This window comes from Eleginops maclovinus, chromosome 6 (assembly GCF_036324505.1).
Source record: "Eleginops maclovinus isolate JMC-PN-2008 ecotype Puerto Natales chromosome 6, JC_Emac_rtc_rv5, whole genome shotgun sequence".
Lineage (NCBI taxonomy): Eukaryota > Metazoa > Chordata > Actinopteri > Perciformes > Eleginopidae > Eleginops > Eleginops maclovinus.
The window spans coordinates 5981878-6004768 of NC_086354.1; the positions used below are offsets into that span (position 1 = coordinate 5981878).

General features: G+C 39.5%; 1 protein-coding gene across 2 annotated transcripts in view; it reads left to right on the top strand.

Annotated features, from left to right (window-relative positions):
* The window catches only part of LOC134865954 (low-density lipoprotein receptor-related protein 8-like), a 148950-nt gene that overhangs the window by 27362 nt on the left and 98697 nt on the right, over positions 1 to 22891 (top strand). Inside the window, exon 3 of one of the 2 annotated variants that reach the window (XM_063885815.1) lies at positions 12447 to 12569. The exons of the other annotated variant lie outside the window; for it this stretch is intronic. Within the exon in view, the coding sequence (XP_063741885.1) occupies positions 12447 to 12569 (123 nt within the window). The remainder of the gene's footprint in view (positions 1 to 12446; positions 12570 to 22891) is intronic. 2 annotated transcript variants of the gene reach the window in all.

Sequence of the window (22891 nt, forward strand, 5' to 3'; positions counted from 1 at the left end):
AAGAAGTTAATTATCTGACTGCACTCTCTGAGGCACAGTGACCTACAAAGTGTCCAACATCCACCACGTCATTGAGCTAAACAGGGTTTGATGCCTCTGTGTGTAATACAGTGAATAAATGGCCATCTTTAGACCATCATTTGATGGCAAAGAAGTTATTATAGGTCCAGCATAAGACATTTCCAAGCCCTTTTGAGGGCATGAACCTTCACATTTCAACAACCTTATTCATCTCTGATATGTTGTTAGGAGAGCAACCAATAAACAGTGAAGCTGATATCGATCCGATTAAATAAAACCACAATGAGTGACCGTGGAGGAAATGTACGTATTGTTTTCTGTGAATCCCGGTGAAATCAATTTCTGCAGGGTAAGAGTCCTGCAGAGTAAAACGGTGAAAACTCAATATTTAAAGATTTCTTTTAGTTTTATGTAAATAAATGTAATTGCTACTCTGTGAAAAACAGCGAAGCTAAATGATCCAAAACACGGGGGTTCATGTTTTTGTTTTAGGCTTAAACTATATAACCTACTTAATTTGATCAAGTGCTGCATTATTTATTGTTTTCATCAAGTACATGTAAAACTGTTTTTGGACAAACACTGATAAAAAATACCTATTTGCTGTAATTTGGTAATGTTAACATATGGTTGGTGAAATATTGACTATATTTTGGTTCCCTTAACCAGCAAAGGCAGGAAAAAAGCAGAGTAGCAGAAGGTCAGACTCATGGAGCAGGCATCATGTGGTGAAGAGCAGGAACATATGTGTGTTTGCTAATTGCAATAGCACGCTTTATTTTTATTCATGTATTTATGTTTTATCACCACAGTATTTTTTCCATTTAATGTTGATTTTTATCTGTGTTCGTATCCCCCAATATTTATTACATATCAGAGAAAGGAAGAGGACTGTCACATGAGCATGAATAACATAACTGCATTAAAGACTGTTTAATAGTGCAAGATTAGTTTTGAATGTGGCTCAGGTGTGTGCTATTTGCTTTCCTACAGGCTGTTGTGTACAACCACCTGTACCGATGTCTGATATTGCTCTGAGTCTGTCATACTTACATACTACTGAGGTACATTTCTTGGGATTTAGCCAAGCTGAACCAAACGGCTTCAACATAAATCACTCTAAATCTTCCTGGAAAGAACAAAGGAGCTCTGGTAGCTCGCGCTGCCCAGTCTCCTCCTCAGGAGCTGTTTCTGCCAATGTGACTTGACGGGGAGAGAAAAGATGTGTTTTAGCAGACCGAGAGCTATAATTAGCGCTGTAAATGTCGTTGGCCAGTACACAAGGTCAGATGAAATGCCGGGCAGTGAACACTACGAAATAGCCTTTTACCTCTGGCAACGGCTTGATCCACACCTGAAAACTGGCTTTGTAGGTTACGTAAATATAATAGTTTTCATCTTTATCCTGATTGTTATTAGACCTCAGCAAGTCTGCAGAATTAAATGTAGAAAAAGGAACATTTCCGCAGTTTAATTAGGCAGCGAACCATGCGTCTATACATATACCAGTCGACATTTGCCCATTCAAACACTTTTTAACTAGTTTTTACAGTGGCAGGGGCTTCCATACAGGGTACTGTAGGGTTCTAAATTAGTAGGAACAGGCTAAAAGAATCCAAGAGGCTTAAAATAATCCAGGAGACTTCTCATCTGAATTTAACAGGATTTATTCATACAATGATGTGATAAGTTTACAAAGGACGCTCGGTCGAGGTCTTCGCCTATTTAACTGGTCCACAGTCCACTTTCGAGTGGTTAGCTGTCTACAGCGTCGTAGGAAGAAGCGCTGTTCTCAAACTTTCCAAGTTGTTTTCTACTCCAAGGTCCTTCCGGTCTCGTCTTCTCATTGGTTAATAGCAACGGGACGGGTCTTTGGCATATCTGACTTCGTCATCTTCTTCTGTATTCTGCTATTGGCTGACGTTGAAGGAGGCGGGTCCAGGACACGTTCTGCTTAGCCCTCTCATGATGTCTCTATTTATGATATCTTATTATACAATTCTTCTGAGGTTTATTGATTATTAAACACGTAATAGTATTATTGCAGTGTCAAGGATTGAGAGGTAGAGGCGGTGTGTTTAGTATGTAACTCCAAGCGTCATTCTCCCTCTAGACTCAGACTCAGAGACAGTTTTATACCACAGGCTATAAGACTGCTGAACTCCTGACCTCTGTGAATGTCTACTCACATCTTTTTACACACATACATATATATATATATATATATATATATATTATACACATCTGCCATACATATCTGTTTATAGTACACATATCTATATATTATACATATCTGCCATATACATCTGCTATACATAATATATGCATCTGCCCATACCTCCTCATTCCACAAGTATTTAAATACTCTCAATGTATTCCACATACAGTGGGGCAAAAAAGTATTTAGTCAGCCACCAATTGTGCAAGTTCTCCCATTTAAAAAGATGAGAGAGGCCTGTAATTTTTATCATAGGTATACCTCAACTATGAGAGACAGAATGAGAAAAAAAAATCCAGGAAATCACATTGTAGGATTTTTAAAGAATTTATTTTCAAATTATTGTGGAAAATAAGTATTTGGTCAATAACAAAAGTTCATCTCAATACTTTGTTATATACCCTTTGTTGGCAATGACAGAGGTCAAACGTTTTCTGTAAGTCTTCACAAGGTTTTCACACACTGTTGCTGGTATTTTGGCCCATTCCTCCATGCAGATCTCCTCTAAAGCAGTGATGTTTTGGGGCTGTCGCTGGGCAACACGGACTTTCAACTCCCTCCAAAGATTTTCTATGGGGTTGAGATCTGGAGACTGGCTAGGCAACTCCAGGACCTTGAAATGCTTCTTACGAAGCCACTCCTTCGGTGCCCTGGCAGTGTGTTTGGGATCATTGTCATGCTGAAAGACCCAGCCACGCTTCATCTTCAGTGCCCTTGCTGATGGAAGGAGGTTTTCACTCAAAATCTCACGATACATGGCCCCATTCATTCTTTCCTTTACACGGATCAGTCGTCCTGGTCCCTTTGCAGAAAAACAGCCCCAAAACATGATGTTTCCACCCCCATGCTTCACAGTAGGTATGGTGTTCTTTGGATGCAACTCTGCATTCTTTCTCCTCCAAACACGACGAGTTGAGTTTTTACCAAAAAGTTCTATTTTGGTTTCATCTGACCATATGACATTCTCCCAATCCTCTTCTGGATCATCCAAATGCCCTCTAGCAAACTTCAGACGGGCCTGGACATGTACTGGCTTAAGCAGGGGGACACGTCTGGAACTGCAGGATTTAAGTCCCTGGCGGCGTAGTGTGTTACTGATGGTAGCCTCTGTTACTTTGGTCCCAGCTCTCTGCAGGTCATTCACTAGGTCCCCCCGTGTGGTTCTGGGATTTTTGCTCACCGTTCTTGTGATCATTTTGACCCCACGGGGTGAGATCTTGCGTGGAGCCCCAGATCGAGGGAGATTAGCAGTGGTCTTGTATGTCTTCCATTTTCTAATAATTGCTCCCACAGTTGATTTCTTCACACCAAGCTGCTTACCTATTGCAGATTCAGTTTTCCCAGCCTGGTGCAGGTCTACAATTTTGTCTCTGGTCTCCTTTGACAGCTCTTTGGTCTTGGCCATAGTGGAGTTTGGAGTATGACTGTTTGAGGTTGTGGACAGGTGTCTTTTATACTGATAACGAGTTCAAAAAGGTGCCATTAATACAGGTAACGAGTGGAGGACAGAGGAGCCTCTTAAAGAAGAAGTTACAGGTCTGTGAGAGCCAGAAATCTTGCTTGTTTGTAGGTGACCAAATACTTATTTTACCGAGGAATTTACCAATTAATTCATTAAAAATCCTACCATGTGATTTCCTGGATTTTTTTTTCTCATTCTGTCTCTCAAAGTTGAGGTATACCTATGATAAAAATGACAGGCCTCTCTCATCTTTTTAAATGGGAGAACTTGCACAATTGGTGGCTGACTAAATACTTTTTTGCCCCACTGTATGTATATATTTCACATCCTCAAATCTTTATTGTTGTTATTGTAAATATTCTTCTCTCTTTTGCACTATTTTATTTATGTTATTTGCACCATGTATGTTGAGTTGTTGGAGGAGCACGCGACATAAGATTTTCATTGCCAACATATACGCTGTATCTGCTGTGCATATGACAAATAAAACCTTGAAACCTTGAAACCTTGAAACCTCTACTCATATACGATAAAAGCTACATGCTAACTGAGGCTAAAAACAATAACATCCGGTACGATCGGAAGTTCAAAATATGGTCCGTCGGGAAACAGTGAATCATATCATTTATTGTTCTGTTTCAATATATTAATTTATTCTCACAGTACAATCTGCTCAGCCACTGGTTCATGCCCATCATATACAGTACGTGATGGTAGAACCTGGGGTTCTAACCACCTAACCTCTGATTGGTGGATGACCAATGTACCAATCTTGAGCTAAAGCCGCCCCTGATAAATACGTAAAAATGACAAGACCTATGTTACCTGCATGATACTAAATGTTTCCAAGTTATCTTTAACTTGCAGAAATATGTCTGTAAAATAACGGTTGTTTTGCATTTGGTGGCTTGTAATGACACTGAATTTGCATCGGAAAGGGATCTAGGTTGTTTTCGAGCTAATTTTAACTGAATGAACGATTTTAATCATCAGACATCTGGATCTTAAGTTGTCAGACAAACAAGCTGAGCAAATGTTCAAGATAAGCTGGCAGCACGTTGCAAAACTACTTTATTCAGTGTTTTTTTTACATTTTGAAAGATTTTATTGATAAATCGACTCTGAATGATTAGCACTAAAGGAATCTTAACCAAGGTACCATTGATGGTGAGGACAAGAACTCACATGACCCCACACTACTTTACAATGCCATCTTTTGCCTTTTGTTTTTAATTGAGGGATGCTTAGTGGCAGAAAATGACTCACCGTGCATGTAATGATAATAGTATTAGTGATGAGTAAAGGGGCAAGGGGGGGTTGCAAACACAACACAGACAAATAATTAATTCATCTAAAAATACAACATATGATACAATCAACCTCTGGCCAATAACAATAAGGTTAATGTTATTTTTGAAGAAAATCAAAGTAATTTCATTAAGTTTGCTGTCCAAATTGGGTTTACCAAAAGAGAGTTAGCAATCTACCTAATATACCTTCCTAATTTTATCTTTAGCTTAGGATTTGCTTAATTTGTTCTAAAGGGTAAAAAGGTTGAGAGAAAGAGATTGAATCTGTAGACGCCACTACTACTGTGGCTCTGATCTAGATCAATAATGAACCAACCAGGTTATAGCTTAGTCCCTTTTGTCTTTCTGTTGGTCCAAGAGGCTAAATTCTGTACACACAGGCCTGACTGACAGAAACAAGGCTTAGTACATTTTAGATAAGGAGTTGGAATCACTCGGAGAAATTACTCATTCACTTTATTACACCTTGAGTTCACCTAGGTGGAATCTTATGCTGAGATATATTAGATTATAAATTAGATACGAAAGTTCTGCGTGTGCATCTGGCACTTCCTGCAAACCTGTACGCTCAAATTAGCCTAATTTGATTCTGTAATCATTGCAATTTAAAAACAGCTGATCTCAAAGCTTGTTGATGCCATGCTGTATTTTCTATGCTACCATGATACCCCATTCATTTTGGAAGGTTTAGTCATTTGCATGGCGGGTTAAGCCAACAGGATACATTACGTTTCCTGCTTCGACAACACTCGCCTACTTCACTTCGAGCTAATGAGGCCATTTGTCTTCTAATGCCCAGGAGAATGTGCTTATCATTGCATTACCTATTAAGCTTCTCGGGGCCTCCAAATGAAAAGAGCTGTCATTAATATCCTTCATGGTAAAAAAAAAAAAAAAAGTGTGTGTGTGTGTGTGTGTGTGTGTGTGTGTGTGTGTGTGTGTGTGTGTGTGTGTGTGTGTGTGTGTGTGTGTGTGTGTGTGTGTGTGTGTGTGTGTGTGTGTGTGTGTGTGTGTGTGTGTGTGTGTGTGTGTGAGAGAATGTGAATGTCAGATGACTGGAGGCTGTCTGCTGCTCTGCTCTTGAACGTCACTGAATGATTGAGTGAGCTCAGTTCTTGACAAGAAGGATTCAATGTACATCCAGCTACTTTATACCCACACATACATCTTCAAATTAAGGTTAATATCACACCATTTAAGTTTTGAAGCAACAAATCAGAAAAAAAGGCTTTCAATAAATGATATTCTTGGTACTCTGAAAAATACTATAAAGTTAGGTTAAGTCAGAATTAAGAGGACCAATATTAGCCAAACTAAGAAAGCATTAGCTTAATGATAACCAGGTATGCTGACATTCTGATGTTTAGCTGGAAATGCTTGCTATGTAAACCATCTCAATTTAGCGTGTTAGCGTGCTAACATTTGCTATAATCGGCACTATATATAATGTACAGCTTATGGAAGAAAAGAGCTGTTATGTGAAAATAAATGTTCTGAGAGTCAAATTCTCAGACATTTCCCCGTTAAGGCTACTTATTCTTATTCTTTATTAGTATCCACTTTAGCATGAGCATTGGCTATTCTTGACTCACACTTTTTGGTTTTATTAGTTTTATGTCCTATATATATTTATGTTGCATTGTTGGAAGAGCCTGGGATTTAAGTTTTTCATTGCCATATCTACACTGTATTAACTGCGCACATGACAATAAAATCTTGAAAATGTAGAGCAGTTGTGTGGCCCCAAACTATCCCATGTTAAACATCGGGACAAAAAGATGTACATACTGTATATCTGTTTTTTAATTTTTTTCAATGAAAGGATGATGGAAGAAGCCTATACATACAAGTAGGGTGGAGAAGTTACAACTCCCAAAGGTGCAGTTTGACAAGAAACAATAAAAAACTGAGCTCTAAATGAATGCATCGCTATTTGTGGAAGGAAGCTAACAATGATAATGAAGCCTGGGGCTTCAACCATCTTATATTTGTTCAACCTACGACATAAACTGAGCCACAACACAGCCTGTTTAGCTGCTCCTCAGGCATGCTAACACAGATTTCATTGCAGCTTTTATACTCTTGACACATCTAGGCTGCTAAGGAAAATAATACATTAGTCGCATTAGCAGGGAGCTAAACTGACGTCCCTATATCTTATTCTCATATAAAGCTCAACATAAACCAAGGTAATGTAATTGTATATTGGTCTACCACTCACATTCACAGTGAAATAAGAAAGATGAAACAGCAGCCACAGAGGACAAAGCTCCAGGTGGGGTTGTCGGAGCGTGGAGCTCCTTCCCACTGTTCCTCCTCCAGGAGACATAACATGGCTGGGTGAACCCTCTCATTCTGTCCGTGTCACATCCCATTTGTAATGCTCATGATTGGTCAGTCACACAACTCTGGATCGCTGTTGTTTTGTTGTTTCTTAAGATATTTGTTCGGAGGCACCGGGATGTGTCTCTGATGTGTCAACCAGGGATTGTGTGTGTGTGTGTGTGTGTGTGTGTGTGTGTGTGTGTGTGTGTGTGTGTGTGTGTGTGTGTGTGTGTGTGTGTGTGTGTGTGTGTGTGTGTGTGTGTGTGTGTGTGTGTGTGTGTGTGTGTGTGTGTGTTCACATGTGCAGTGCTTGTCTAAGAGATTAACATTGAGTAAGTGCTATCCCTGCCTCCTACAGTAATATTGTCTGCTTTTATTAAGTATCACACTTTCCATTTAGATTCCATAAAGCATTATTACTGTGTGTGTCACTCTCCATCCCCACTGCTATTACTCACTACTGCAACCTCTCAGCTTTTCTATCTACCCTTCTTCTCATTCTCCTGTCACTCTTTCCTCTCAGCCCCCTAAGAGCGTAACATTTTATAAAACCTCTCCTAATTAAAACAGATAGACTTTCCTAGCAGATGGCATGAGCTGGCCTAGGTAATTATTGCCAAGTGAACCATGGCCCCTGTAGACCTCCGCTGAAATTAGTAGCAGGCTCCGGTGGATAAGAAGTTGAGATTGTTCGGAGAGAAACTTCACAACGTGGACATGTAGCCGAAGATTTTCAAGGTCTTTGTCAAAAGATCAAATAAAGTCTTAAGCAGAGTCTTAACCGGCAAATGTGCCGCCTACCAAATCTCCTCTTCTCTTTTTTTTTTCCTCTCATGGGAGTCAAATTAATGACATATTTCAATAAAAATGTTGTTGAATCTAACCAATCAGAGCAGACTGGGCTCTGGTTCCAGACAGTGGGTGAAAAGATGACAGGCAGTAAGATAAACAGAAAGATCTTTTTGAACATTAAAGCATGGAAACATGTCACAGTATGCACAAAATACAAATATGAACCTGAAAATTAGCATAAAAGGTCCTCTTTAAGACTCAACCAGCACTTAAACTGCCTACGCAATTCTCCTCCTCTTCTTTTTTAAACTCATGGGAGTCAAATAAGTTAATTATTTCAATAAAAATGTTGTTCTATCTTCCAGGATTTGTGTGAATCTAATTATTCGGTTTCCTTTAAACATTGTATTGTTCCTCATGGTCTCCTGTGTGTGTGTGTGTGTGTCTCTCTAAAGCTACACCTACTTACAAAAGTGATAAATCACCTTTGCTTCTTGCTAAACTGTGTGCCGTGTCTTGCTGGATACACCCGAGTTTTTGTTTTGAGTCTTTAAATGCGAGAACAGCGTTAATGAGTTTATACACTTGAGGGAGGTGTTGTTTAAAATGATGTCATAACCCTCATTTGTCCCATAATCATCTGTCTCCACCTTTTTAACAAAGGCACAGTCCTACTCTCTAATGAGGTGGCAAGTGGCACTTAAGCGGCGCCCGGAAAAACCTACGGTCTTTGTGCAATCTAGGAAAAACAAGATTGTGTTTATTTTTTTTGGGTGACAACTATATAACGGGCTTGGGTTTCAGATAATGGAGACACCGGAAGGAACAAAGAAAGGCGTGGGACTGTGTTTGAGTAGTTAAATGGAGTCAGTTCATTACCGTTTGCAGAGAAGGAAAAAACAAATGGTAATTTACATTTTTTGAAGTGAATTGAAACAAGGCTCGCTGATTGTGGTTGCAGGCTGATAACACATTTGCCGCCGTCCTATTGGAGCGACTCTATTAGACATTTCATAATATCTTTTCATAGCATCAACAAGCCAAGATGAGCCTTTATCGGTTTGACTTTGGCACTCTGACACAGGAGATAATTGAGAATGGGGGCAATTAAACAAGATTTAGAATTAGAGACAAGCCGTTTCTAATCCGAGTGCTTCTCTGCGGCAGGCTTCCCTGTACCGTAGCCGCTGTTAGAAGACTTACAACCACATCATAGATGGCGATCCGTACTGTAAATTTGAGAATTAAAATTCTGAGGAATTTTATGCGCAATGAAAGACAGCTAAAAAGAAAAGGTGTCCGAGGACGGACTCGAAAAAGGGTCCAGAGTTTCCACTGGTTTAAATGCGTTATCACTGACACAGTTACAACACATTCCATTCTCAAATGTAAGACTTTAAAAAGATTTCTTATATATTTATCAGTTACTTTGGAAATGCACATGAACCACTCTTCATTTGCATAAATGACATCCACCGCACAGCACTTATTTTTAAAGAAAATGTCCTTCCAAAACAAGGGTGAAGAACTCCAGGAGTTCAGCTCTCAGTAAAACTAAATTATGATTGGTATCTTTACTGCATGCCAAAAATAATCAGAGGCCAGATTGCATTCTTATTCACCATGCGATCAGTCGCTGAGAAGCAATGTAGCATTTTAAATAACTATTTTTTAAAGGGAATCTGACGCAGCGCTCCCTTCACATAAAATGTTCCAGGTCTATAGATCACTTTCACCAAACTTCACGAAGAACAATTAGACCCTCTAAACCAAAGATGTTCTGATTTAGCTCAGCTAAAATCACAGAAGACCTTAGCATGTTAGCATATGATTCACAAGCAGGCCTGTTTGTAACCAGTGCTGACACAATAATTTGCTCGTTCTTTAATTCACTTGTTGAAGCGACTTCAGCAGTTAAGAAAACCGACACTTAACTGTTGTTGTTCATGGGCTCATGGCATTGCTCCGCTTTAGTTATGTCCTAAATGGAATAATGAATAAAAGTCGCCTAAATGTCAGTATTTTTGATAATACACAAGAATAAGAAAAATCAATATGGAAAATAAGGTTAATATTGCATATTTATTTTGATTCCATTCCTTCCTAAATCCTGGGTTGGCTAAAATGTATCTTGACCCATTTCTTGGATGGTGCTCTTACTCTGGGGATATCCTTGGGCAAGATACTTCACCCCAAACTGCTCCCGTAGTCACGTCTACAATATTGAAGTGTCAGTCGCTTCGGATAAAAACATCAGTTAATTAAGTAATATAATGACTGACTAAAATAATGTTTACTTGAAGATTTTGTGCTTGTTCGTTGCTCTTCAATTGGATTGTTTTTATACCTTCTTGAATGAACTGAACTTTACTTATGTGGACTGTTCTTTAACACAAAAGTTTAAGATATTTTGGAATTTCCTAAATTTGATTATTGTTTGATGACTTCGGGATTTTGGCGAAATATTGAAATATATAATTTGTTTCTGTTTGAACAAAGATTATGACTTTTTTTTTTTTTTCAGTCATTCAATGTATTGCGCGTAGATTGTGAATTGTGTACACCTTTATGCGGTTGTGACTGACCCATGATAAATGCCAGAAAAGAATCTGACTGGAACTCCCCGAAATACTTACAAAACATTAAAAAGTCAAACTGTGACAGTCGGCACTCTGCAGTTTTTTGCTCTTTGCCACCAAATAACAGTTGTTGTAGAATTGGGATCAGAGTTAAGTGTGAGTGCAGCATATCAGACTCCTGGGAAAATCACTGTCTGCTCTCTTTCCTTACAACCCCTCCGCTAATCTTAAGCTCCCCGCACAGCTCTAAATGCTATATCTAATTTGCAGCATCAGAGCCAAGATAGGGCCATCTTAGGAACGGTTGTGGCTTTGTGACAACCCCGGAGCTCAGCCGAGGGCCTTTTAGCCGGTGATTTATTACGTACTGCAGGTCCTCTTGGAGTAACAGTCTGAGGAAATCCAATGTCTCTGACCTCTGTCTGCTTCTGGCTAACTCTCCAAGATTGCAGTCTAGGTGCTACAGGTGGAAAGTGTGAAATACACGTTTCTCTTTGAACACCCAGGGTTAGCATGATTTAGGTAGCAACCGTGGAAAGCTGGTGGCTGTTACGTGAACAATTTGATAACTCTTGATTTCCTTCTACTTGCTTAAATGGCGTTTTCCTAACATGTTTTTTAAATTCAATTCTCGACACGCTTCACATGTTTATCAGCCCGTGGCTTTGCTGGCTTGTAGCTCTCTGTGATAAACGGGTTTGGGAGGTAAAAGGTTTAACTTCGCTGAGCGTGTGTGTTCAGCATTTAGCATCCAGTGCTCTGCGATGGAAAACCTGAAAGAGAGTTTAGACTTTTGGAGACCAGCAGATGAAGGGACGGAAGGGGGAGACGGTAGTGATGACATATTTTGGTTGGCCGACAAGGAAGTTTTCCTTTTCACTTTCGACAGAAAAATTGATCCTTCAACAAAAAAAAGGGACTTTGCGATTGAATTGCAGAAAAGATGATCTTTGGCAAACACACGGTAATAATACTTACACAGTTTGTATAGCAGGATTACCACCACTTTGTATTATTTAAAGCCTATACGCAATTGGTAGAAGTAAAAAACTAACGTTAGGCTACAAGCGAACCACATCACCACTGAGCTAATGGCGGCTAACGTTCGGTGTCATACATGAGTGCGATTATTTTCAGTAACAATATTTTAATACATTAACACAACTTTGGTCGTATTTTAATCGTATTTTAATTTTATTTTTTTATCTTGGAACTATCGCATCACTTAATGTAAACACAGCTAAGCAAATGGCGGCTGTTGTTCAGCAGGATATTAGCAGATATAGTCAAATTTAGTTAAATGTGGTCAATACCATTTTCTAAGACAAATAAAAACTTCAGACGTTTACCAGTGGGGTATTTACTGGTGTTTTTTATTTTGTAGAACAAATTGTGAAAATCTTTTGAGCTTGTGTTAATCATTAGCTTTCTTTTAGGCATCTTACCTAAAATATAAAAAGAAACAACTTACGTCACAGGTACAATTCTAACTGATTTCCGGGGTTTAGGACTCTTTCCTCTATCTCTCTAGAAATTCAACAGAAAAAGGAGATAAATAATGAGATATATCATGAGAGATGGAGAACACAGGAGAGGGCTGCATAGCTGTAATGGGAGAAATTATGAGCCTGATGATCAGATACTGTGCCCAGTTTCATGACAGAGATTAAGCTCTCTTTTGCGCTATTGTCTTCACAATTTTTTCTTCTCTGTCTGTGTTTTGCTCGTTCTCTGAGCAGCCAGGAAGACATGTGCCCCCGCAGAGTTCGCCTGCTTAAATGGCCAGTGTGTACCGGGACGCTGGCGATGCGACGGGGAACCAGAGTGTCCCGATGGCTCTGATGAGGCAGAGGAGACCTGCAGTAAGTGAAAACCATTCAGCTGCTCGCATCAAGGACATTGTTCAAGGACACTTCCTGTCTATTTCAACTTGGGTCCTATTTTTGTAGGCTTGTCATGATTTTGTTATGGATATTTTAATCTCCAAAGTAACCGCTACAACAATGTCTGTCAGAGCAACCAACACACACAAAAGTAGACAAATCAGAGGTTTAGCTTTATTATTCAAACCAGTTGGTCCCAACATGAGGGGCATCCATAGACTGTATATAGGAAAAGGATGTAGTCACTGTGACATCACCAGTTGGATTGTAGACTGCAATTTTGGATGCTATGGCTTTGGTATTTCTGCTTTTTGGAATCAGAAGTGACAGGAGAGGGTGGAGCTAAGTCCAACCGGCCACTGAACAAGGCATTCTTATACTAATTAATGTTACAATTAAGTCTGATGTACTGGAAACAATGAAAAGGTTCAGATTCCTACATAAAAACATAGAGTGCACTTGCATAGAAGCTGTCTTTACTGTGGTATCAACCTGTCAGTCATATGGTAGCCCAGCCCTTATACGGCCTTAACGTCGATTGTACACTACATAAGACCATCATTTACAAGATTCACATCATGCTGTAAAACACAACATCAAGACCATAAACTCATCAGGAAACAGTTTTCTGAAGTAATAAATAAAGTGAGATGTCAGATAATTTTCTCACAGACTTCTACACAATCAGAATTTTTTTTCCCCTACTGGCAATTTGACATAATGCAGGTTTAAGGTACTTCTGCATCACCTTTGGCTTTAGCTTTGGCTCTATGGTTGGTCCATAAACGGTAGTAAATATTTGCAACGGAACGTTTTGGTAATAATGATACTATCCCAACACTTTTTCTTTTGAATAAACGATTGACAAAAACCTGTATAATTGACGGACTACTTATCTGTTCTGCCCATTGGATTTATTTCTGGTGATTATTGATAGATTCTATTAACCTGGATGTACATCATGCTGTATTGAGCTAAAATGATCAATTGAGACCATTAACACGTCCGGAAAAAGTTTACTGAGATAATGAACCAAGAGAGAAGTACGGTAATTTTTTTCAGAGTCTTCTATACAATCAAACTTCTTTTCACAGCGATTCGAGTCACTCCCTGCTGGCCATTTAAAGTCATGCACATTTAAGGCACTTATCTATTAGCTTCAATATTTAGACCAGGATTTTCGCCGCCTTGGGGGACATACGTGGTTGTTACATAAACAGTGGTAGATGTTTGCAACAGGCTGTTTAGATAATTATTCCACCCAATCTTCACCGTTTTTCTTTCTAATAACTCAGATGTGCAAATCTTTTACTATAAGAAAAAACAAGAAGCTCTGGCTGACATTATGGTGGCATTTTGTGAAATGCATCTGCATATGCTGTCACACCTCCATCTAGGTTGTTTTTCACACAATATTTAATTAGACTCCGGTAGCAGCTGCGTTCTGGTCGCTGATTTACCTTGCTCTCTCGGCTCTGGCTGCCGTTCAGCCGCCTAGCCTGCCTCCACTCGCCCACACACTTCAATACTCAACGCTGTCTGATGGAGAGTGCACAGTAAGGCCTCGATTGCCTCTCTGCCAAGCTGTTAGAGCTGAGAATCTCTGGCTCGCTCACTTATAGCTGCGCCAGTCTAGCGCACCCACACATAGGCCCTATTGGGGGTTAGGCGAGTTGACGTCTCCAAAACTAAGCAGAGGCCTCTCATGTGTGGGAGGCTTGAACCAGCTATTAATTGTTTTCTTTCTTTCTTAAATGCTAATTCCATTTTCCTCCCATGGCTGCTTGCTTCTCTCCTGGGATTACAGATATCAGATGGAGCTCAAAGCACTGCATTGATAAATAATGATATCTTGGGGAAAAGCAGAGAAAAATTGCTTCAGAAATGTGTTACAAGTGAACAGGCGTTTTAACCCTACTAGGTCTTCAGCGGGCAAATGTTATCCTAATGCATTTACAGTAAAACAACATCGTACAGCACACTGCCTCCATTTGTTTCTCAGTGTGGAAAGAGATGTGCATATAAAGAGCTGAGAGTATACAATGGCAGGGCTGTTGCACAATATTAACTGCCCAATTAAACTAAAGAATTGCAACTTTGCCATCAGCCAAGTGTGTGGCAGCAGCAAATATATATTTAAATTTTAACTCAGAGATTTAAATTCATCTTTCAAATGAAATTATTTCTGGTTGTCCATGAATGTCGAAGCAAATTATCACGGACAAATTATTTTGGAATTTCACAACGTGTTTGAAGTCTTAATCTCCCATGCCTGAAACTAACAGGGATAAAACAGCCCTTTTAAACATAATAATAAACAAATACACTTTATTAAGGCATCATTTTCAAAGACAGTTACAAAGGGCTTTACATGACAAAACTGCGATGATGTAAATTAAAACCAGACCACCAAAACAATAAGAACAAGAAAGTGAATAAAATACCCAACAATATAACAAGGTAAAAACAATAATAAATAATGGTGTTTTTTTACATCAAGATGAATATGATGTCACTGATTTTGTAAGGCATTGAGTTCATAGCTGAGGAATGCACTCTGCAAAACTGTATCTCATTACATTTTAAGCCAGGAATTAGGAACAGCCAGCAGAGCCATGCCTGAGCTTTGCTTTGGAAAAAAATCAGCAATATCACAAGCTAAACCATCAACCCTGCTTTAAGGGTAAGAAGTAAAATCTTAAAATTGATTTGGAAACGTACCAAGAACAAGTGAGGAGAGTCTGAATGTCAACTAATGTCAAGGAAATATGATCAACACAGTCCTTATGCAAGAGATCAGTTGACTAGTTCCTAAATAGTTGTATGTTATACGGTTTATATACATTTTCACTGTTGCTTATTTATTCATTAACCTTTAACCTGGTTAGGAAATACTAAAGCTTTAATGGTTGTGCCTTTGGCTTTCTGGCCAAAATCCAATTGTGCTGTTTTTATGTGAAATGCATGCTGGGATACAATACTTGTTTGCCCACACAAGTCAACTCCCAAAGCTTATAACAAATCGTTTATGACTAACAACAAAAGGCCTTTGCAGGAATTCATTTAATAATGATGTTAAGGCCGAATAGTGAAGGTCTGTGAGCATGATATCATGAAACCTGTTTGAATCCAAGATTTTGGTTCTACCGTAGATGCTCTATTTATTGGATTCTTACACAGCAAAGAAGTTAGCCAAGGGTTTGCAAACGTTAGTTGATGATGCAGTTTGACAAACGTTGAAGGGCTGTGTTGCCAGTTCTCGCAAAAGTGGAGGTGAGTTGGACAAATCAGACAAAATGGTCTCAAACGTAAAATTAATTTTAACTTCCACCACTGGCGTTAATAAACTTGGTGCTAGTGTCTTGGAGATGCGTGGCAGGGGCAAAAGTCATGTGACATATACAACCGCGGAAAAAAAATAGAGACCACTTCAGCATTATCTTTTATATTTTGTTATTTATAGACATGTCTTTGAGTTAAATGATTTAAAAAAAAATAATAAAATATTGTATTCTATAAACTACTGACACATTTTCTCTGTGTTGGAATTCAACAGGCATTTGTTTGGCTGCCATACATGTAGAGATAAAGATTTAAGAAAAATGTGGAGTGGTCTCTTAATTTTTTCCAGACCTTATATACAGGGAAATTGGCTCTTAGTTGGCCTCATTTCTTACCCATCTATGGTTTACCCAGCATTTACATGCTTTAATCTTTGAAGTGTTTTTAAACATTTCTGTGGGAGGGAATTAAAGTGCGTAATGTGGCTCAAGAAATTAATCAAGCAAAAGCCGAACAAATCTTTCAGAGGGTATTCTGCCTTGTTTTGGTCCATTTTCTTGGCTGCAAATGTGCCAGTCGCATCGATGAATAATGGAAAATCCAAGCAAAGCTTCTGATGTCACCCTCAGAAAGTTGTGTGCGAGGAGTTAGACATAAAGAGACCTCTGAAGGATAACAAGTTTATATTGGAAATCCAATTAAAGATAAATGAAGATGGGATTCATCTTTTGGCTGCAGAATACAAAGATAGAGATCTGGGACGAGAAGAAAGCCATTTATATGGAAATCTCGTATGTATTGACTTGATGTTGGAATGTAAAAATTCAGCAAATGCCAACACTGAAAAACATTTTTGTTTGGGATTTTACTTGACTCTACAAACAACAATAGAAATAGATGTTGGATTTTGCCATGATTCTTTTTGAACTTCGTAGGCCTATCGTTTTATGTGGAGGAATTTGTGTTATGTTTTTTCTGTGCTGGAGGCAAAATGGAAACTTTTCTGTCCCCTTAAAAGTCAAATTATAATACAAGTCGTCCCTACTGCTGTTCAGCCCTCCTCATTATATGCTCCACAGAAGTGTCGGATCGAGGCTGTATCCAGAATGGAGGGATTGCTAGTGAGATCCACTCCATCACATCCGTCTTTCAGTTTGAGTGGATCCAACTGTGCCATAATCACACTGCAGTGAAAAGAGAAGGGGGGAAAACACTCAAGGGCGGACTTTATGCGAATATCTCAAGCAACAGAAACTCACCTACTCGTAAATGGCTATCATCTATCTCATTTATCCCGTTTCTCTGGTACATTACCTGCCGGTGCCGGCCACTTGGTAGAATTATAAAGCCATAATGAGATCTGTGCATCTGTCACTCTGTATCGCCTCTCAGGGTGCAAGTGACAACAAGGCAAGATGGGCTGCTGCTAGCGGGTTAGCATGCTAATTTCAGTAGATTTTTCTGCCAACAGTAGAAAGACTTCGTTCACATCAAGTCAACACGATAACCTCTTAACATTTAATGTACTTTGGTGCATTTTTGTTATGTACAACAAGGCAAAACAGGCCGGCACTAGCTGGTTAGCATGCTAATTTCAGGAAATGTCTGTGCCAACAAAATATAGACATCTTTGACATCAAGTCAAAACGATTATTCAGACTTAACTTATTACTTAACTAAAATTATTATTTAGCGTATACAGTATTAGTGCATTTTGAATGAAGGCCTACATCGAAAGCGGGAAAGCGCTAACTGGTTAGCATGCATATGTCAGTAGTTATCTTAGCAAGTCACAACAATCCAGAGACGAATATTGTTCATTTTACCCCATTAATGTATTAGACTGCTTTAGTTACCTTGGAGAGTCTGAACCAGATAAGTTATCCTGCTCATCATCAAATCATTGTACTATTTAAGGATAAGATTAAACTTTTTTGATCCCTCAAGAAAATTCCTGGCTGTATGTTGATTAAAGAAAGGCATTTGATGACCATATGTTTGCACATTATAATACACTAATATAATATATATCTTTCTTAAATTTGCTCAGAAAGTAACAGTACTTTCAGTTTTTGTGGTAAGACTTTCATTTCCATATCTTAAGCATTGCACTTTACCGCTCCAATCACATGCAACACTTCACTTTAAAATCAAAATCTACCAGGCTTCAAATTGATCATTAAACTTTGCTAGAGTGGGGATTGTTTTTGCTGTCTTAACAGCGCAGGGAAGGGCGTGTTTTCACACAGAGTGCATCTAATCTTAACATGCGAGAGATTGGGAATTCACCATTATGTAAATGGAAGAGACCAGTGACTGCACAATCGTTCTTACACGGGTTAATTACATATAGCACAGCGTACACCTTAATGCATCATGCTCCAGTTATGCTGAAGCCTGATAATCAGAGGCTGCGCTCTCACATGCAGACAACCCTCATCTTGTTTTTCGTTCAGTTTGCCCCCGAACTCTCCTGCACTTTCTTTCTATTTCTGTTCCACATGTGCACAAACATACACTACTCACACATATGCACTCGGCTAAAGCCTTTTGGACTCGGCGCAGCAGACATCTGTGCCACAATCATTCTGGCTCACTGAGTGTCTTCCCAATTACACGCTGGAGTAGAATTACACTGCTTTATTAATAATTCAAATTCGGGCCACACTGAGTGAGTTACTCACAAGCATTGAAATATGAATGACTCTGGGAAGTGCCAGAGCTCATAGTTTTTGTATTAGATTAATGCGTAATCATGGAGGAAGTGGCTCCCTGACCAAAGCACTGACTTTTTGTGTGCTCTTTATCACGATTGGGGAGTAACAGAAAAAAAAAAAAAAAACACTTTCTGTAGTGGCCCTAATGCAAATTTATATGTTCCTAGACCACTTTGTCTCCAAGGAGGTTTCATTCTGACTCGTTTTCCAAAAGTTCTAACCTTTAGCAAGGACCCAGTGTAGTCACGGAAGGCAGGTAAATCTCAAGGATTTATTTGAAAGGATCCTATTCTGCTCATGTTCAACTTCATATTTGCATTCCATGCCTCTACTGTGACATGTTTCCATGTTTTAATGTTCAAAAAGCTCTTCATTTTTCTCATACTGCCTGTCCTCTTTTCACCCTCTGTCTGAAAACAGAGCCCAGTCAGCTCTGATTGGTTAGCTGTACAATGTGTTGGAGTGCTAGCCAATGAAAGTGTTTTGAAGTGATGTCATTATGTAATGGCAGTAAACCAAGGATTCCAAAGGAGTCGTTTCAAACAGGTGGGAGTGTTTGGGAGAGAAAACTCCCTCTGGAGGGAACTGGGATTTCAGCCTTTGCAGACCATTTACATGCACTAAAACCTATATAACACACTACAGGAAAATGGGAAACCAAAATAGCACAGTAGGGCTAAAACAACATTTATAAACTATACTATTCTGTAGGCTTACCTTTATAATTGAATCATTTTGTATTCCCTGTGGTTGTCCTGGTTAGGACATTTCAGTATGTGGACACCTGATTTAATCCATGTAAAGAAGTAAGAGGATATTCAGTTTCTTGTAAAAGAGCATATTTTATCTCTGCTTTTGTAAGTTTAAATTGAAATACTGATCACATTTTCTACAGGTAATTTGTAATGTGATGGAACACATTTTTAAAGTAACCCTCCCAATCCGGCTCTTCATAGTCCCACTCCCATTTTTAAGGATTTATCCAGAGAGAAGGGGGGTTCGTACTTGACGCCTTCTGACTAAACAGAGAGTTTAGCTCAGTTCTGCGTGTCAGTTTGTCCTGTTTTGTTTTTAAATTCATCTCTAAGAGTTGACAGGCGTGAGGGAACTTCAGTGTTTCGTCTCTCTCTCAGTCTTTCATTATGTCATGACACAACCCTGAACTGGTGCACATTTTGAATCCACCATATTATGCTTTTCAATTTGGCTCCGTTATGTAATTTGTAGTGGATTAAAGATATTTCAGTGAAAGGGGTTTTGATGAAAACGTCCGTCTATATCCTCTTTGTAGATACTGAGCTTCCAACACCGTTGAGAATTTTCCGGGGGGGTTTATTTTAAAGCCTTTCTTAATAGACTTTAAAACAGGGCAATTTTTCTTGGTAAATGTTTGGATTGGACTGGAAGCTACATTTCTGTGTTGTTTCATCCTTCGGATGAATTTTTTTGTGATGTTTGTTAAAGTGGTGTTATTAGATGTACTGTGTGCAGGTAAATTGACTGTCCAATGTTCATATGTAAACTGCCCATAAGAAACACACTAAACGTTCTGCATAGGTCTATGATACAACTGCTTTGTGGCTGTTATGGTGCATTCAAACCGGACACGAAGCAACGATTTGCCCCCCATTTACCACGCCACTTTTACGGTATCCTTTGTGTTTACTCCTGTCACTCAAACCAGACTTTCTGGAGAGAGGCGGGGCTTAGATACCAACAACAACTAAATTAACACATGTGAAATAGCTACATACTGATACCTTGAATTCATGCTTTGGCAAGTGTGTCCGCAAGACTGCAGGCTAAAAATCTAAAAAATACGTATTGGATCGATCAGGTTAGACTAAGCTACAGTAGCTGCTCCATCCAACTTCATATAGACATATGGACTGTTAAAAAGTGACTCTCATGATTCCTATTTGTCAGTTTAAATGGTTGATGTATCTCTACAAAAATGAACCTGACCATTTGGCAATTAACCATGTGGGTAAACTCAGACTGACCCATGATTAGCCTTTGTCACACAAACACTTAATAGGTTTCAATGTTTTGTTGGTCATATGCACAGCATATACAACGTATATGTTGGCAATGAAAATCTTATGTCCCATGCTCCTCCAACAACTCAACATACATGGTGCAAATAAGATAAATAAAATAGTGCAAAAAGAGAGAAGAATATTTACAATAACAACAATAAAGATTTGAGGATGTGAAATATATACATATGTGGAATACATTGAGAGTATTTAAACACTTTACACTGTTGAATGAGGAGGTATGGACAGATGCATATATTATGTATAGCAGATGTATATGGCAGATATGTATAATATATAGATATGTGTACTATGAACAGATATGTATGGCAGATGTGTATAATATATATATATGTATGTGTGTGTGTACTATAAACAGATGTGAGTAGACATTCACACAGCTCAGGAGTTCAGCAGTCTTATAGCCTGTGGTATAAAACTGTCTCTGAGTCTGGTGGTCTTGGTCCGGATGCTGCGGTACCGTCTGCCAGACGGCAGCAGACAGAACAGATTGTTGCTGGGGTGATGGGGGTCCTTTATTATCCTACCGGCCTTCTTCCTACACCGCTGGGTGTAGAGGTCCTCCATGGATGGCAGCTCCGTCCTGGTGATGTGCTGAGCAGTTTTCACCACCCTCTGTAGAGTCTTACGGTTGAGGGCGGTGCAACTGCCATACCAGGCGGTGATGCAGCCAGTCAGGATACTCTCGATGGTGCACCTGTAGAAGTTGCAGAGTATCCTGGAGTCCATGTTGAACTTCCGCAGCCTGCGAAGGAAGAAGAGCCGCTGTCGAGCCGTCTTGGATATGACCCTGGTGTGATGTGTCCATGTCAGGTCCTCGGTGATGTTTACCCCGAGGAACCTGAAGCTGCTGACTCTCTCCACAGGAGTCCCGTCGATGGTGATGGGTGTGTGTGCCTCTCTCTGCCTCTTCCTGTAGTCCACAATCAGCTCCTTTGTTTTGCTGACATTGAGATGGAGGTTGTTGTTCTGGCACCAAGATGTCAGGGCTCTGACCTCCTCTCTGTACGCCATCTCGCCGCCGTCTGTGATCAGGCCGATGACGGGGGTGTCGTCAGCAAACTTGATGATGGTGTTGGAGCTGTGTGTGGCCACGCAGTCGTGCGTGAACAGGGAGTAGAGGAGAGGGCTGAGCACACACCCTGAGGGGCTCCGGTGTTGAGGGTCAAGGTGGAGGATGTGATGTTCCCCATCCGCACTGCCTGGGATCTGCCCGTTAGGAAGCTCATGATCCAGTCACAGAGGGCGCTGTTGAGCCCAAGGTCCCTGAGAGTCCATAAGAGGAAACAGGTGCGTTTCATACGCACTCAGATTCAGTTAGAACCTATGCTCAAAATTGTCTGAAATGTGCTTCTTGTTCCTGAAAATAATTTCAGAAAATTGACATCCATTTGTGGAACTTCACATCTGCAGTTCATCAATTCCATTCGGGAAACATTTCATTTTCCATAAATTATCAAGATTACAGATGTTGATTGTTGCCTTGTTTGGGGAAGACATATTTAATGTTTTGGCAATGATCCTACGAATTATCCTGTAAGGCTTAGTGGTGATAAATACATGTTTAGGACACATCGATACTGCTACTGCATCTAATGGCAACTCCAAAATAGCAAGTGATTTACTATTCTGTCAATTGACAAGTTCATAAATCTATGTCATTTCAGATTTTTTTTATCATAAAACGTTGTTAATGGAAACATTGTGAACGTTCAGGAAGCCATCGGTTGAAATGTTGCTGTCAGATATATCCTGGTGCAGCCATGTTTCCGTAAAGCACATTAAACTACACTCCAGATGCATACCTCAACAGCAACAAATACAAACAAGAAGGTTAAGAAGGCCCAGCGTGATGAGTAACTAATAGAAGATAATAATATAATAATAGCACGTAGGAAATAAGAAACATAAGAAAGTTAAAATAGTACAAATGTAGCAGGAGCAACTGAATGCACGTTGGCGCATACGCAGTAGAAATGTTCTTAATTTAAATAATAGAAGTTTAAAAGTAAGAGACTTATATTCTGCACTTATGCAGCATATGTACAGTACATAACCTGCATATGCACTTTGTGGAAAACAACAATTTTCCATCTTGTAGTCTTCAAGCAGCAAGTGTTCTCCGCTGTACCAGATCTATAATTCAGGGGCTAAGGACGCGGCCACGCTAACCCAGTTTAATGAAGCGGTGAATCCGAGTATGACTCGAATTATTGAAGCGCTTTGTGTCTGTTTAGCGATG